Genomic DNA, 17,246 nt, shown 5'->3' on the forward strand with positions numbered 1-17,246 from the left:
AGGTGTGTAGCCACAACAAGATCAGTGGGTATATATAGAGACAATGTTTGCTATTATGATCACGTGACAATTCAAACAAAAAAAGCCTAGCCTCATTGAGATTTAGTTAATTCAGTTTGCTTTTTGGGATTTCCTTCTAGTCAAATTATTCTTGGAATTTTGACAAATCTTGTAGGACATAAAGATGTCAAGGGAAAGAATATTTTCAACTTCTGTAACTTTCCAGCCTTTCTTGACAAGAAAGAGCCAAACATAATTGTATCTCAGCTTCTTCAATCCCGCTGGTGTCTTAACATTATTTTCAAAAGAAGATTATGCAGCGAAAAGATCTTAATGTCATTTCCGAAAGATTTCAGCAGAAATGTCACATTGATAAAGAATAGTCAAATATCTTTGATCCCATACCAAAAATGTTCTCCTTGTCTCGTCAAGTGGATCAGTGGATGCCATATAGTGTATACTTCTGTTGCTTTTTCAATAAGAAGGTAAAGGATAAGAAGAATAATGTTGAACGATCACATAATATTCGAGACGCACAGGAAGGAGTTGGCCATGGGCGCTTAAACCAGTAGTCTACATGGCAGTTACTTTGAAGATCTCTTACTAGTTCTGTAATAGCTTACTCTACATATGTCATCATTTCTTTTGTCAACAATTATTTTGAAAACAAAAAAAAACTAAAACGTGAACGGCAGGATGATTCGAACCTGCGCGGGCAAAGCCCACATGATTTCTAGTCATGCCCGATAACCACTCCGGCACGCCCACAAGCACAACAATCCGCATCTACTAAATTGTTCATCAAGAAATAATACAGAGGGTACCCTTTCAACAAGCTGAGAGGCCAGGAAGAGAAATGTGGAAAACTTGTCAACTCCTCAGAATCTTTTCTATAAAAGATAGTTTCACAAAAGTTGTCTTTGACTAGTAGTATGAAGCATCAGAACAAGCATCTGGATTGTCTCTCAAACTAAAGTATTTTGTTTCTCGTGATTTGACAATTATCTTTTTTTTTTCCCGTCTCCATTGCTCTAACTGTGTTAATTCTTCAAGAGAACACATTCTGGATCTTGATTAAGCTAGACTTTCTCTTTTTATATTGTTGAGTTGAGAGCGTGCACGAAATAAATACGATGCACTTTCCCTTTTTATAAAGAGTAATCCGATGCACTTTCCCTTTTTATACGAGCTAAAGTGCACTTTCCCTTGATGGGAGTTATCCAATCATAATCAACAAACATGGCATCAACAGTAAAGAACTAACGTTCATAATCCACATAGAGGCAGAAACTGATTCATAATCAGACTCATCATTTTGCGGCGTAAACAACGATGGGGCTTCTCACAAAGTGGAATCCATCAGACCAGATCAGTTGTGCAGACACAAGTTTTCCAGCTTCTGGACCATTGCCTGAAACGGTCACCGTGAAAGACTTCTTCTCGTACATTGACTTTAAAGAGAAGACATTTGGAATGACCTTCACATTGAGTTTAGATCCCACTACCTTTGCTTTATAGGTCGTGTTAGACATTCCGACGTTTGTGACTGTCCTACGGAAAGTCACTTGGAAGGGTTTTGTCGCCAAGACTTGAGCAGTCATAGAAGGATAATTTAGGTTTCGGGGTAAAGATCCAGACTGTTCTTTAGTGCAGTTTTTGCCTTCAAAGATGAGTCTGAAGGTCTTTGCGGTATAGTTCAAGCCGCACAGAAAAGCGATGTAGTCGACTTTATTAGCTTCGTAGACGAGTCCAGGATGAATTGCGGCTACCGGATCGACATGGCCCGCTCCGTAAGAGAACTCGGCCATCTCGTCTAGGGAAGAAGTAGATGCATTCATTGGCCAAGCTACAAAACAGAGCACTCTAAATATTTCTTGCAATCCAAGAAATTATGATTCTAGGACAAAGTAGCAGTCTTTTTACTTACCGGTAGTCATGATGGCGGATTTGATCATGGAAGGAGACCAGCGAGGGTGAAACGTTTTGAGATATGCAGCTACACCAGCAATATGCGGACAAGACATTGAAGTTCCACTAAGAATAGAGTACTTCACATGTCTTGTGTCTGATAGGCTCGGTGGATCATCAGGAGAATAAGCAGCGAGGATCTCTGTTCCTGGTGCTGTTATATCCGGCTTCAAAATATCAGGAACGATTGGGTTCGGGCCACGAGAAGAGTAGGAAGCAATGACTGGAGCTTTCTGGTTATAGATCGTCTCACTTTTCAAAACAGCCGCTTTAGGGTTTCTGACCGAAAAAGAAAACCTAGCTTTTGAGAAACAATTTTTTTTTTTTATGAAATATAATTAAACAGAGAAACGAGATTTTTACTTTGTGGAGTTCAAATACGAGAGGACGATATTATACTCGGCTACGGCTAGAACAGAGACAGGGAAAGAGAAAACAAAGGCAGTGTCTCCTGTGCTGCTCCCAACAATGGACGCCACGGCTCCCAAACTTTTTGCTTCTTCGATATAATCCGATGAATCGCACAACACAATCTTCCCCCTGACCAGTTTCTTGTCTAGACATCCTCGAGAGCATAATCTGAAACAAACAGCATTTGCAATTTTTTTAACCGGCCTTGTGAAAAAAAAAAGCTGATTCTTGGAATACAAGTTACCGGGCTGCAGTTGCATTGCAACTACTAGAAGCTAATTCTCCGTACACCAGAGGGTACTTTGTTCCTTTGAGATCACATGTATTTACCGATCTTCCCTGTTTTTGTAACAAAGCATTAATGTTAGAAAAATAACATCATGAATGTGTTTCAAAAGAACAAAGATAATGCATCTTAGCTAGCCACTCACGACAACTGTCCTTCCGTCTCCGAGAACAACTTTGGTAAGGAAAGCACGGTTGGTGTTACTAGCTCCGACCGTGAATAACCACGGCGCGACGCTCGAGACCGTGCTAAGAGCTGGACCCTCGTTTCCAGCAGCATTCACTATAAGAATTCCCTTGGCCATGGCATGGAGAGCCCCGATTGCGATGGGGTCCACCTCGAACCGTAAACCGTAATCCGCACCGATGGAGATGGTGATGAGGTCCACGTTGTCTGCTATCGCATCATCAAATGCGGATAGAATCCCATGAGAAGGACACTTTGTGATGCCGCAGACTTTGTAAACCGATATCCTTGCGGCTGGAACGCCACCTCTTGCGGTTCCGTTGCCGAGTCCGTAAAAGCTCACGTCATTAACAGCGTTTCCAGCTGCCGTAGACGCTGTATGAGTTCCATGTCCCTCGCTATCCATCGCTGTCTGAGGAACCCCCTCTAAGTAGTACCTAGCTCCAATTAGCTTGCTGTATTACAACAACATAAAAATTGACTATAACATATGCAATATAATAACTGTATGATCAAATTTGATGAATCATTTTATACTTGTTGCAAGTGAAGTTTTTCCCGCCTTGGCATGCTCCTTTCCATTTCTTAGGAGGAGGACCAAAGCCCTTGTCACTGAAGCTGTCGGATAAAGGGTAAATTCCACTGTCGATGACACCGATGATTATATCGCTCTCTATGCTAAGGTGTCGCTTTGCCCTTTTGCCTTCCTTGAGACCCATGAAATCCCAGGAAGCCGTCGTTTGTATTTTCAGATTCTTGCTAGGAAACACCGACACAACATCTTCCATACCTAGGAAAAATGAACACACAAAACAATAGTATATTTTTAACTAAAACATACAAAGGTTAACTATAAGCATAAAGAAGAATAGTCTGAAACCAAACAAGGAGACACGAATAATCTCAATACATATAATTTATGAAATTTACAGTTTAGTTAATGTTCAATTTAATAAGACACTTACTTGCTAGTATCTGCATTTCGTTTTCTGTTAGCCAAGCCGCAAATCCGTTGAACTTCTTTTATAATTCCTAACCAATCGATTCTCAATTGAACTACAAAAATATTAGCATATGTTGTAAGAATCCTTAGTGTTCGTATGTTGGATCATTTGATCCTTTTAAACTCCCATAAATTATATATTCGATATTTGACTACAATCGATATATATATAGAGTGAAACTTTTACATGGAAAAATATTTACTCATAATTGATCTATAATATAATAATTAATTTACCACACCTCTCTCCGGTGACTTCTTGAAGAATACTAGTGTGATGGTCCGTTGGCATGTAGTTAACACGAGCTTGGAAGTGCCCCCATGTATACTATATACACCTACATAGATCATTACCAATATCATCATGATGGCTTGTCAAAGTTAGAACCAAGAGATGATCATAATGATAAAAAATTAAGGACGATATGCGAGACTACCTGTTTGTCTTGTTCATTTTTGACTTCTGAGGTGCAACTCACAAACAAGACAAATAGACAAGAGATGAGGAGACAATAGGAGCCTGAAGGTTTTGCCATTTTCAATTTGATTTACTAAAAAGTATTATCAGATTGTGAGAATGAAACGATAGATATAGGGAAAGATATTGTACGGGGTGTAGGAACGCAATCAAAGTTCTTAGATTTTTTCCTCTAATTTTTTTTTTGGTTCAAAGATTTTTTCCTCTAATTAATACAATATATTACTGGCAATACAATGCACATTCCATATATTAATACAATATATTACTGGCAATACAATGCACATTCCATATATATTAATGTATTTTATTGGAAAATTTATTTTGTTACCGTTTCTTATCCAACTATATTCTGCCTCCTTTTATCCAATTGTTTGTTGTTCATGAATACAGCCAAATACCAAATAGAAAGATCCACCATTTGACTTGCATATATATTCTCATTCATAAATAAAAACACTCAAATTTTTATTGATCAATCCTATACTATTTATTGAGAAAACAGTTTAGTGAAAACTTTATAATTTTGATTGACGCTAATTATGAAAACCCGATGATTCAAATGTGATTCAACTCCACCTAAGGCAAACGATCTCCAAAGTTACTAATTCAAAATTAAGTTAACCGTCCACTTCTCAATCCCATCGTTGAATCCTTTAAAAATTCACCAATTTTCAGTCTGATTGGAACACATACGAACCTTCCATGATCTCCCAAAGTTTCCGCAACATAACAGTTTCTAGATATTTTGAAAGTGATCTGAAGCTTTCTATTGTTCCGGAACTCCAGCTTGGCCACATATTTTCCGATTTGACTTGCCAATATTTAAACTGCTTCTTCTAATACTTGCGTAGGAAGCAAGGCTCAGCACAACAAAATCATTATTCCAGTGACAGAAACGTCAGTTTCTATAATTTCCCTGACATGTCCTATATTAAGATAATCTCATTCTCTAGAAAGTACATCTCAAACTGTGTAGTTCTTCCTCTTCTCTACCTTTTTTTTATTGTACAGAAGTATTACAGGTCTCACAAAAGTGAGTCCAACTAATCACGTGTTTGTTTTTAGCTTACGTTTTCAGTCCACGTATCGGTTCCATATCCCTGGCGACCTTTTCTCCACCTTTGTTTCCTGTTTGTCTTTGCTCTGAGCTATTTTTTGCAGATCATACCATCATTGCAGTCATTCCACAGACGCACCACATGAAACTCTGACTCAGCTCTGCCATCACCGCCGTGCTCTTAAAATGGATTTTTATGATTCTAGTTGCATTCACAATCTCGAATGAAGATTTTTTTTTGTATCAATTGATGCAATTTATATTTCACGTTGAACATGCTCATCTGTTTAATCCCCTGGATGAATTCAATATTAAAATATATTTTTTCTGAAGATACAATATTTTCTTTTTACTACACAAGTCAACTACAAGAACGACGGAAACAATATAAAATACAAAGTCTTTTATGTATTCAATAGACTTGGGCTATAATAAGTTAAAACAATTAATAGAGGAAACGGAGGACTGAAGTAGAAAGTTTTTTTCTCACATAGAGGCTTTTGTAATCGATACACAGGCTAAAGAAATTCTCTCTGTTCTGTTCTTTAGTTTGGTTGAAGTATCTTCCCATGATTTTCTTCCTCAACAACTGCAGTTCAACAAAATGCATTATAATGCAAATGTAATGCATATTTTGTCAAATGGATTAAATCAAATTGTTTTAGTTGTATACTAGAAGAGGAGCTCACTTTCATTCACGTTAGCTAAAAGGGGAGCTTTGTTGTCTCCTCCTGAATTAGGAGAAGGTACCATGTTTGTGGCTCCAAGCTGATTGCCACATTTCTGCAGTCAAAAGATAATTAACTTATGCATTTATCCAAGTGCGAAGACACAGATGGAGAGGGTAACACATATAAACAAGTTATAGTACCTTAGTGTTAGTTCCTGCAGTGTTGATTTCTGAAACATCATTTACCGCTGGTTCTGCGTCTGTTGATTCCGGAAAAGCCATGTCTTGAATCTTCTTAGTTATAGCGTGAGTGGCATCAGACACTTTAGCATAAGCAGGTGCTAACGTCTCTGTTACGGTTTCTGTTACTGTCTTGCTTGGACTAATTGAATCAGCAAGATTCTCTTGCTTAACATCAGACAGAACATTCTTCTCAGAGATCTTAGGTTTCTCCTTGCTGGAACCAGTACAATCTTTCTGTTCTTGTTCCACGTTGTATTTGGATGGGAGAAGGGACAAGAGATTTGTCTCAGTGGTCACAGGAGTTTCCCGGGGATGCTGCCTCGCAGTTTCCTTTAACTCTTCTGGTGCTTTATTTGATTCATACACTATAAATATCACACAGGACGATAAGATCAGTCTTAAAGAAATTTCAAACAAAAGTTTGGTTATTTAATGGAGCTTTGCTTTACTCGGGGCTCCAAGATATTCAGGATCTACTTCTTCTCTGACTTTATTACGATCATTGGACTTGTCACGTGGCGAAAGCGTCGCATAACCTCCGGCTTCTCTAACTTGGTGGTCTGAGGATCTGCTAAATGGCGACATGGTTGCATCACCTTCTTCATCATGTCTGATTTTGCCGCTCAGGCTGTGCTGCAGCTTTTTTGCCTTATCCTTCATTTTGGTGAACAGTGATTTCTTATGGTGGGAATGTTCTCCCTGAAGCTCATCTTCCTTTCTTGGTGACAATTTTGACGCTTCGCCAGCTGAAAAAAAAGTATATGAGCTGAGAAGCAAAGGAAAAATGTATGTTGTGAAATTGGATCATTTCTTAAAGAGAATTACATTCGTGGCGATGGCCACTTCTTGACAAGCTAGGACTTCCTGAATGATCAACATGTGTTTTTAAGCTTTCGAGCTCAGCGACCGGTTCAAGTTGAGACGACATTTGAGAGAAAACCCTTAAGTCTTGTAGCTTTTCTGTTTGGGACTTTGATTCTTAGACAATAAAACATAAGGGTACATATAAGACAAGAAAAGTTGTGGATGCATCATGTCCACGAGTCTTGTTTCTCCGAGGTTCTTGGAAAGACCATAAGAAAATTGATTTAATAATAGCCTTTGCCTCTAATTGAAGAAGCATGACTAAAGAAGACAAAGTTTTTGCCTTAGGTATTGACGTTTTGAGCTGAATAATAGGACTCGCATTTATAGAGCCTACTAGAAAAAATGGAAGCAGAAATTACAAAGACACTCCTTAAAGAATTCAAGCAAGATGATAAGCTGAACTAGCCATTGTATGCTGACGTGGAAGAAGATATAAAAGAAGACTTAAAGGGAAAGATAAGTTTTGGCGGTTATGGTGGAGAGAGAGAGTACCAATTGATACTCTTTTGAAGAAATATCCACTGACACACTGTATTGCGTGTGAAATAATTGGTGGGGTGAGCTTATGGATTGATTGTCGAACGCAATGGTGAAAGAACTTGGGAAGGATATAGCAGAAGATCGTGGAATTGAGTGTGAAGGTGGTTGAATTGACAAATTGGTGAACTTTGATGAATTCGATGAATTGTTTGTTACTATATATGGTAAAATAGTATATCTATCCTCATTCCATAATTTAATGCACAAATGGATTGGAAATTGAGTATAAACAAAAACAAAAAAAAAAATTACTCCATTTCCACAGTAATCTTTTTTTTTTTTCATATTCTATTTCCCATTCCATATTTGAAGTAAACTATTAAGTAAAGATGTAGATGCTCTAAGCGAAGATCAAGATTCATTGTGGTGAGATGAAGCGGACAATGAAATAAAGGGAAGAGTGATTATAATCATTGCTGAACATCGTTCATTATCTCTTGCCGGCTGAGGAAGATAAAATCTATTATGAACATGAATCCGTATATATACATTCGAAGCTGGTACAAGGTTCAGTTTCGGAACCTTGCCGTAGCTATAATAGGAACAGAAATCTGATGCCAATATTTGATGGATCTTATCCGCATGGATCGATTGTTTTAGAGTAAAACAAATGTTTTTTGAATTGTTCAAGTTTCTGAAGAGGAGAAACTGAATGTAGTGTTGTTGAGTCTTGGTGTAAATTCACTTAATGGCACAATGGGGGAATTGACGAGAGAAATATTCATGGATAAGATAATTTATATAAATGTGAGATGACTCTTAATGTTATCAATGTTTTGGAACAGGATCCAGAATCATAAAGAACTACTAAAGAGTTATTATGTTAATCTTGTGATGACTAAATAATAACTCAAGACATATCCTTTGTAGAATGAAGATGGTAAATCTTGTAAATCTGTAACGTAATAACACTGTATCGGAAAGAGCTAAGCATTACTTCAAAATCTTCTACGAATGCACTCTTGGAACCAAAGCATCTGGAACCCATAATCAAAATCAGAACTGAAGAACTAATTTTGAAATTGTTTTTGAAGAAACAGAAAAGATATGAAATAATGTCAAAATCAGATGATTCCCTTTACTTACTGAACAAAAACGAAAAGACCCACAATATTGTTTCTCAATATCGATTCATATAACGTTTCTCAATTTCATCGATTCATATAAGACTCTTATAATTGAAAGAAGCTCCCAGCCCCAATCCCCTTGCTTTGACGATGCAATCTCCATGATTGAAAGACGCTCCCTGCATATCCTGTTACATATAAATAAATTTTGATAATTTATGTAACCAAATTATATTGGATATCGTGTTTTCCTTTATGAACCAAAATTTCTCCAAACACTGAGAAACAGATTCCAGGATAATCTCGATAGCAATTTGTGCAGTATAAGCTCTACAATTGCAGAAACACCTGTACCTTCTAAAAATGCTAGGATCCTTGCTCTGACCATAATCCCCACAACAAACTGGAATCCCTAGCTAGTATACTCCTCCCATGGATCTACTTTATTTTCAAAGATCATTTCCCTATCATTAGGATCCAAAAAAAAAGCTGCCAAATCTCCCAAATTTCCTTTCATATGGCCTTCAAATCCAAAAACCTAAACTGAAACTCTTTAAAAATCCCAAAAAATGAAATCTTGAAAGTTCGAGAAAAACTCATATATGAACGCAAAAAGAGCGTCTCCTCTTTCCATTGTTTTCAAATCGTAACTAAATCTTAAAAATCTCAGTCAAGATCTACCAAATCTCACATATCTTCTTCGTCATGTTTAAATAAAAGGAAATTCAGAAAAATACAGAATTTAATAAAAATCATAGATTAAAAATAAATCAGTGGCAAAATCTTGTAAATATTACTGAAACAGAAGGTTACCTCAAAAAAATGGCCTTCTGTTTTAATAGTATAGATGTTTGTACTGAAGTCTCTTTCTTAATTTTTAAGAATTTAATTATTTGAAAATAGTTTTATTTATAGAAGATACAAATAAGGAAGAAGAAAAAAAAGAATATGTATGTGATATGTTAAGAAGAATGTGTTAAGGAATAAAATCTTTTAAAACTAACAAATAATCATGTTTTTGACCACACATATCTTACATGGTTTCTAATAAATCATAAATATTCGAGTTGTCGCTATAAATTACTTTATTAATTTTGTAAATAATAAGACTGAAATGTGTTTACTTTTTAATTAATTTCAAATATTCAGTTGTTTAAAAATTTTGAAATAACTTAACTAAACAGATACTAAGGCATATATATGATTTGATATTGACATATTTGTAATTTTGAAACTAAATCCAAACCGAATAAAACAAAACTAACTAAGCTGAATTTAACTGTTATCGACTTCAATATTTTTTTAAGCTCGGCATGTTTTTAAATTTACTTTAGTTCTTAGTTCGGTTTGGGTTAGAACCACCTAAATAATTAGCTTTTTTAATTAAAAGGCATTTTAAACTACAATATTTTATATTTTCTTACTAGTTTAAACCATGATAATGGAAGAATTTTTTTTCCAAACAATATTTAACGAAAATATACCGAATGACCAAAATAAATCGATCAACACCAAACCGACTACTACTAACACTAGCCAAACTTGAAACGTCTCGGCAGTTTTAATACCGTCAGTAGACGTGCGTGTGGTTTTACCAACCAAAGAAAACGTCACGATGTGGATTTCGAAATACCAAAACCGAAACGAAGTCTAAAGACACTTTGCACCATAAAACCCAACACACATGCCTCTGGTGCCGAAGCCAAAAATCTTCGGCTTCATCACTCTTAAAACCTTATCTTTCCTCTCTCTCTCTCTCTTCTCCGCGGGACCAATGGCCGCCTTCTCCGCCAACGGACACCTTATTCCCGCCTCGAAAAGTTCCATCTCCTCCCGCCGGAAACATCCACCCACTCCCTCTCCTCGCCTTCCCCGTTACTCCTCGCCGTCTCCCCGCATCCCATCGATAAAATGCAGCAGCAGTAGCCGCCGAGATACACAATCCCCTCCTCCTCCTCCTAAGGACGATTCTCTCCTTCGAAACCTAGCGAAGCCTCTCGCCCTAGCCTCCGTCTCCTCCGCCGCGGCGTCCTTCTTTCTCTCCCGAATCTCGAATCTCCCGTCGCTCGGCGGCGGAGGAGGTGGAGGAAACGACGGGAATCACGGTGGATTCGGCGGCGGAGGCGGAGAGGGAAACGACGGTGGATTTTGGAGGGATTTGTTCTCTCCGGCTCCCGCGGTCGCCGACGAGGAACAATCGCCGGATTGGGATTCTCACGGCCTCCCGGCGAACATCGTGGTGCAATTGAACAAGCTCAGCGGCTTCAAAAAGTACAAGGTCTCCGACGTCGTTTTCCTCGACCGGAGGAGGCAAGCCACCGTCGGAGCCGAGGACTCCTTCTTCGAGATGGTGTCGATCCGACCGGGTGGGGTCTACACCAAGGCTCAGCTCCAGAAGGAGCTGGAAACCCTAGCGACCTGCGGGATGTTCGAGAGAGTGGACTTGGAAGGGAAGACGAAACCCGACGGAACCTTGGGAGTCACCGTGGCCTTCGCGGAGAGCACGTGGCAGTCCGCGGATAGGTTCAAGTGTATCAACGTGGGGCTGATGGCTCAGTCGAAGCCGGTGGAGATGGATGCGGACATGACGGATAAAGAGAGGATGGAGTATTACAGGAGCCTCGAGAAGGACTACAAGCGGAGGATGGATAGGGCGAGGCCGTGTTTGTTGCCCGCGCCTGTGCATGGGGAGGTGATGCAGATGATGAGGGATCAGGGGAAAGTCAGTGCGAGGCTGTTGCAGAAGGTTAGGGACCGTGTTCAGAAATGGTACCTTGACGAAGGGTATGCTTGTGCTCAGGTTGTGAATTTTGGGAACTTGAACACTAAGGAGATTGTCTGTGAGGTTGTGGAAGGAGACATCACTCAGGTCGTTGTTCAGTTTCATGATAAGCTTGGTAATGTCGTTGAAGGGAACACTCAAGTTCCTCTCGTTCGCAGAGAGTTGCCCAAGCAGGTATTTTGTCTTTGGCTTGGTTTAAGTCGTTTGTTGATTTGAATATGATTGTGGAGAAAGTGATGGACTTTGATAGCTAAAGTGAACTCTCTTTACCGAGATTAGTGATAGTTATTTATGTTTTTTGTGTACAGATTCGCCAAGGCTGTGTTTTCAACATTAATGCTGGGAGGCAAGCTCTGAATAGCATCAACTCACTTGGACTGTTCTCTAACATTGAGGTGAATCCACGCCAAGATGAAAAGAACGATGGGGGCATTATCGTGGAAATAAAACTGAAAGAGCTTGAACAGAAGTCAGCTGAAGTCAGTACCGAATGGAGCATAGTTCCTGGGCGTGGAGGAGCTCCCACATTTGTATGAAGTCCTTTCCTTTACTCGAATAGTTACAGCTTTTTTCTTTTGGAAATTTCAATTGATTTTGCTCTGTTGTTGATTATGTGCATTCATCAGGCTTCGTTGCAGCCTGGTGGCTCTGTTACTTTGGAACATCGAAACATCCAGGGTCTTAACAGGTCTCTCATGGGTACAGTGACTACTAGCAATCTCTTGAATCCTCAGGTACGGTTTGGGGTCAGCTTGCATATATTTGATAAGGTTAACTTGCTTTCTTGACACCATCCATCTAATCACTGCTTCTCTGCAGGATGATCTTTCGTTTAAGCTCGACTATGTACATCCATATCTGGATGGTGTTTACAATCCTCGTAACCGTACATTCAAAACAAGCTGTTTCAACAGCCGCAAACTTAGCCCAGTGTTCACTGGAGGACCAGGTGTTGATGAAGTGCCGCCAATTTGGGTTGATCGAGCTGGTGTAAAAGCTAACATAACTGAGGTAAGCTTGCCAATACTCAGTGTCCATAGTCGTCGGTCTTGTTCTGTCCTACAAACAATTAAAAATATCAAACATACATTTTCATGCAGAACTTCACCCGTCAGAGTAAGTTTACATATGGGCTTGTGATGGAGGAGATAACAACTCGAGATGAAAGCAGTCACATCTCTGCCAATGGTCAGAGACTATTACCTAGTGGAGGAATCAGTGCTGATGGACCACCAACAACTCTCAGTGGTACCGGTATTGACCGGATGGCCTTTCTACAAGCCAACATCACCCGCGACAATACCAAGTTTGTCAACGGGGCTGTTGTTGGAGAGAGGAACGTGTTTCAGGTTTGTTTACTTGTGATGACTTATAAGTCATTTGTATGCTTTGTAAGCTTTACACTCGGTTCTTTGCTAAATCGTAGGTGGATCAAGGCTTGGGTATTGGAAGCACATTCCCTTTCTTCAACCGCCACCAATTGACTCTAACAAGATTCATTCAGCTGCAGCAAGTGGAAGAAGGCGCTGGCAAGCCACCTCCACCGGTTCTAGTCCTCCATGGACATTACGGTGGCTGTGTTGGTGACCTTCCGAGCTACGACGCTTTCGTCCTGGGTGGTCCATACTCTGTCCGTGGCTACAACATGGGTGAACTCGGTGCAGCCAGGAACATTCTCGAGGTAAAACAAACAAACACACAAAACAATAACATTATTTGTCCTTAAATTCGGCAAAACATGTGTCTGAACTTTTGTTTCATGGATTGCTGCAGCTGGGTGCTGAGATTAGAGTACCTGTGAAGAACACGCATGTGTATGCATTTGCTGAGCATGGGAACGATTTGGGAAGCTCCAAGGATGTGAAGGGGAACCCAACAGCAGTCTATAGGAGAGTGGGACAAGGTTCTTCATACGGTGTAGGTGTGAAGCTTGGTTTGGTAAGAGCTGAGTATGCTGTAGATCACAACAATGGAACTGGAGCTCTATTCTTCCGGTTTGGAGAGAGGTATTAATGTAATGAGAGAGGTAACCTTCGGCTTGCCATTATTCTCTTCAAGGATTTTTTCAAGGCCCTCTGTATTTTCTTTTCCTTTTTTCTTTCCTTTTATGGATTTTTAAATCTTTTTTAATAATTGATTAATGTTTCTTTAAGTAACCATAAGTATTTATTAGATACTTTTTATACAATAGTGTGATTTACCACCAGCATTCTGAAATGAAATGGATTTCTTGTATACTTGGAAAATGGATAGTAAGTAGACAACAGCTACAGAACCATATTGCAATAATCTCTATGCGGTCGATCTCACAGCATAGTTTATCAAGCTTTTGCTTAAGTTTTCACTCCTCATACAACTACTTGAAGACAATGTAAACCGCACATATTACTAGAGATCATTGAATTGTATAAATCAATCTTAATATTACAAAATGTACAAAGTACATTGTTGTTTTTCTAAAATAAGATAAAGAAAAATTAAATGAAATACTGGTACCTATTTCGGCAGTTAGCTCAAAGTAGAATTATTGCATCAGAAAAGAACACACTTTTCTGTTTGGAACATCTTTTGATATGACCACATGACAAGGATCAAGAAGCAAGAAGCAAGAAGCATATTTGCTTTGGTCTTTGGTTACTCTAACAAGATAAGAAAGTGATGCAACCGCCTCATAGTACTCAGATAAATCCTCCACCACATGTGAAGCATGTGGTGAAATGTGAAAAAGCCAGAAAAAAATGTAATACAGATGAATCTTATATTTATATGAGACCCATACTTCTAATAAAAATTTCATAGATCGCCACAGCAACTAGGAGACCGAAGTATTCCGCTGAACACAGAGGTGAGGAGACTGCTTCTTAGTTTTTTTGGTAAAAGAAATGTTTTCAGGGAACCCAAACATCATAATTCATAAATAATCTACAGCCGTAACTCTTTATCACCAGAGCTGACTCGTGGTTTGCTTCCTAGTTGTTTTGCAGGTTTTGAAGAATGGAGGTAAAGCCGGGCAGGAGAAGAGTACTGTTGGTTCCAGTTCCAGCTCAAGGACATATATCTCCAATGATGCAACTTGCCAAAACTCTTCACTCGAAGGGTTTCTCAATCACAGTGGCTCAGACCAAGTTTAATTACTTTATCCCTTCAGATGATTTTTCTGATTTTCAGTTTGTCACCATTCCAGAAAGCCTACCAGAGACTGATTTCGAGAATCTCAGGCCGGTACTCTTTCTTCTCAAGCTCAACAAAGAGTGTCAAGCGAGCTTCAAGGACTGTTTGAGTCACTTGTTGCTGCAACACAGTAGCGACATCTCATGTGTCATCATCTACGATGAGTTCATGTACTTTGCCAAAGCTGTAGCCAAGGAGTTTAAGCTTCCAAACGTTATTTTCAGCACCACGAACGCAACGACTTTTTTTTGCCGCGCTGTCTTCGAGAAGCTCGATGCAAACAATGTCTTGTCTCCCCTGAAAGGTGCGCCAACTCTACGATTTAGTGTTCAATGATCTTGTAATAGTATTGTTTTTTTTTCTCTCTCCGCAGATTCTGAAGGAAAAGAAAATGAGCTAGTACCGGGGCTTCATCCTTTGAGATACAAAGACCTACCGACATCAAAGTTTGCACCATTAGAAAAGACACTTGAGCTGTACAGGTCTACAGTTGACAAACAGGCAGCTTCCTGTGTGATAATCAACACGGCGAGCTGTCTAGAGAACTCGTCTCTGTGTTGTCTGCAACAGCAGCTTGATATTCCAGTATATCCTATAGGCCCTCTACACATGGTGTCTTCAGCTCCCACGAGTCTGCTCGAAGAGAACAAGAGCTGCATCGAATGGTTGGACGAGCAAAAGAGAAACTCCGTTATATTCGTGAGCTTGGGAAGCTTAGCTTTGATGGAAACAAACGAGGTGATGGAAATGGCTTCGGGGTTAGACAGCAGCAAACAACACTTCTTGTGGGTGATTAAGCCAGGGTCGATACGCGGTTCGGAGTGGATAGAGTTTTTGCCTGAGGAGTTCAGTGAGATGGTTTCGGGCCGAGGTTACGTGGTGAAATGGGCACCACAGAAGGAAGTGCTTGCTCATCATGGGGTGGGAGGGTTTTGGAGCCACTGTGGATGGAACTCGACGCTAGAGAGCATTGGGGAAGGAGTTCCGGTGATCTGCAGGCCGTCTTCTAGTGATCAAAAGGTGAATGCGGGGTACTTGGATTGTGTTTGGAGGATAGGGATTCAAGTGGAAGGTGAGGTAGAGAGAAGAGCGGTGGAGAGAGCTGTGAAGAGGGTGATGGTGGGTGAAGAAGGAGAGGAGATGAGGAAGAGAGCCATGTGTTTGAAGGAGAGACTGAGAGCCTCTGTTGGAGAGGGAGGCTCTTCACATAAGTCGCTCCATGAGTTTGTACACTTCATCAAGTCTCTGTGAAGCAGATTACAAATAAGTCTTTGTAATTCAGCATATTTCTATATAATATTATTTGAGAAGTCAGTTTCCTATGTGTCACGGTCACGTTGATTCTCATAATGGTTAATTACACGAATACCCTTAATGAATTAATTTTAGTTATACCTATTACTAACAATTGTTAATTTTGTTTCTTTTTTATTAATAAAGCTTCAATTGTCTTTTTTATTATATTTTATTTATCTTATAAACCCATATATAATAAAAAGGAAATATCTATAAAAAATATATAGATTTATAAAAATATATAGATTTTTATATACAAAAACGAATTTATTTTTTCTTACTTTATATTTTCCCTAAAAACATAAATAAGTGAATATCTAATAATTTTCAAAATATATAGGTGTATACATATAATTTAAAAAAGAAAATAGTTAAGACAATTTTTTAAGAAAACATATTTTAAAATGATTATATTTTGATTAAATGATTTAAAGAAAATTAATTTCAAACAACGTAAAGTGATCATCTAATATCATTAAGAAAATTTATAAATTAAAACTAAAATTTACCTAATTTTTATTGATAAAATTATAAAATGTATCCACAATTAACAAATGATGATTTACCAATTATTAGGATTTACTTGTTTTATAAATATTCATATATGTACATGAATTTTTAAATATTATAAAACATGTTCATGAATGCAACTACAACATTTTCTGTGTGTTTCTATATTTTTAAAAATAAACTTACCAAATTTTATAAGATTTATAAAATATACTTAGAAATATAAAAAGATGAACTGAACTAAATTAAGCTAAAAATTGTAATTCAATTTTAATCTTATTAAAGTAAAAAAAACAGGTGTTCAGTTTGAAATAATAGATGCGAAAATATACCCAACAATGAACACTTGAACTGTCCAAAATATTATGTTTGAAATAAGATAACTAATTAAAATGAAAACATATGTATAAATACAATCTTTTGAATTTCTGGTGTAACTATCTTATGAATTCGAAATTAATCAATGAATTGAAATATTTCTGAATTGGTTTGCTTATTCAATTCTTCATCTATTAGCACATTAATTTATTTTATATAATTTTATCCAAAATAAGATATATTAAAAAATTAAAATATTAGAAGTATTTATTAACGCAATTTCAGCTTTATATTTCTTTTTCTCAGAAAACATATATACAATTATAAAAACTTGTATAAATATATTTACAAATCTAATAGAATAAACCAAACTAAATAAAATTAAAATAA

At 38.1% G+C, this 17,246-nt stretch overlaps 4 protein-coding genes and 1 non-coding gene across 8 annotated transcripts; 2 read left to right on the forward strand and 3 right to left on the reverse strand.

The window, feature by feature from the left end:
- Positions 1-683: 683 nt before the first annotated feature.
- On the reverse strand, positions 684-768 carry TRNAS-AGA (transfer RNA serine (anticodon AGA)). Its single transcript has one exon. It is a non-coding gene; the product is annotated as a tRNA-Ser (tRNA).
- A 434-nt stretch (positions 769-1,202) lies between these two features.
- On the reverse strand, positions 1,203-4,390 carry LOC108858573 (subtilisin-like protease SBT4.5). Its single transcript, XM_018632484.2, is given in 11 exon segments — positions 1,203-1,846; positions 1,928-2,247; positions 2,332-2,547; positions 2,624-2,718; positions 2,811-3,306; positions 3,389-3,641; positions 3,817-3,870; positions 3,873-3,907; positions 4,097-4,158; positions 4,160-4,192; positions 4,292-4,390. Coding segments are annotated over 11 exon segments (2,199 nt in total). The 3' UTR covers positions 1,203-1,310.
- A 1,268-nt stretch (positions 4,391-5,658) lies between these two features.
- LOC108858572 (uncharacterized) lies at positions 5,659-7,329 on the reverse strand. The gene is made up of 5 exons (XM_018632483.2): positions 7,131-7,329; positions 6,755-7,051; positions 6,264-6,670; positions 6,082-6,175; positions 5,659-5,981 (listed from the first exon to the last, which is right to left on the reverse strand). Exons 1-5 carry the CDS (start codon positions 7,231-7,233, stop codon positions 5,938-5,940), a joined length of 945 nt encoding a protein of 314 aa, XP_018487985.2. The 5' UTR covers positions 7,234-7,329; the 3' UTR covers positions 5,659-5,937.
- Positions 7,330-10,471: 3,142 nt separating this feature from the next.
- Positions 10,472-13,717, forward strand: LOC108861940 (protein TOC75-3, chloroplastic). The gene is made up of 7 exons (XM_018635933.2): positions 10,472-11,735; positions 11,870-12,091; positions 12,188-12,295; positions 12,381-12,572; positions 12,662-12,910; positions 12,988-13,242; positions 13,335-13,717. The coding sequence occupies exons 1-7, from the start codon at positions 10,554-10,556 to the stop codon at positions 13,572-13,574; spliced, it is 2,448 nt and encodes an 815-aa protein (XP_018491435.2). The 5' UTR covers positions 10,472-10,553; the 3' UTR covers positions 13,575-13,717.
- Positions 13,718-14,110: 393 nt separating this feature from the next.
- On the forward strand, positions 14,111-16,011 carry LOC108861941 (UDP-glycosyltransferase 76E11). Of its 4 annotated transcripts, none has more exons than XM_057011241.1 (3): positions 14,111-14,434; positions 14,546-15,036; positions 15,106-16,011. In XM_057011241.1, exons 2-3 carry the CDS (start codon positions 14,556-14,558, stop codon positions 15,981-15,983), a joined length of 1,359 nt encoding a protein of 452 aa, XP_056867221.1. In that variant the 5' UTR covers positions 14,111-14,434; positions 14,546-14,555; the 3' UTR covers positions 15,984-16,011. The 4 variants fall into 4 exon arrangements, with proteins under 4 accessions (XP_056867221.1, XP_018491438.1, XP_018491439.1 ...); XM_018635936.2 differs by having other exon boundaries at positions 14,112-14,434; positions 14,535-15,036; XM_018635937.2 differs by having other exon boundaries at positions 14,113-14,406.
- Positions 16,012-17,246: the final 1,235 nt, after the last annotated feature.

This window comes from Raphanus sativus, chromosome 5, assembly GCF_000801105.2.
Source record: "Raphanus sativus cultivar WK10039 chromosome 5, ASM80110v3, whole genome shotgun sequence".
NCBI lineage: Eukaryota > Viridiplantae > Streptophyta > Magnoliopsida > Brassicales > Brassicaceae > Raphanus > Raphanus sativus.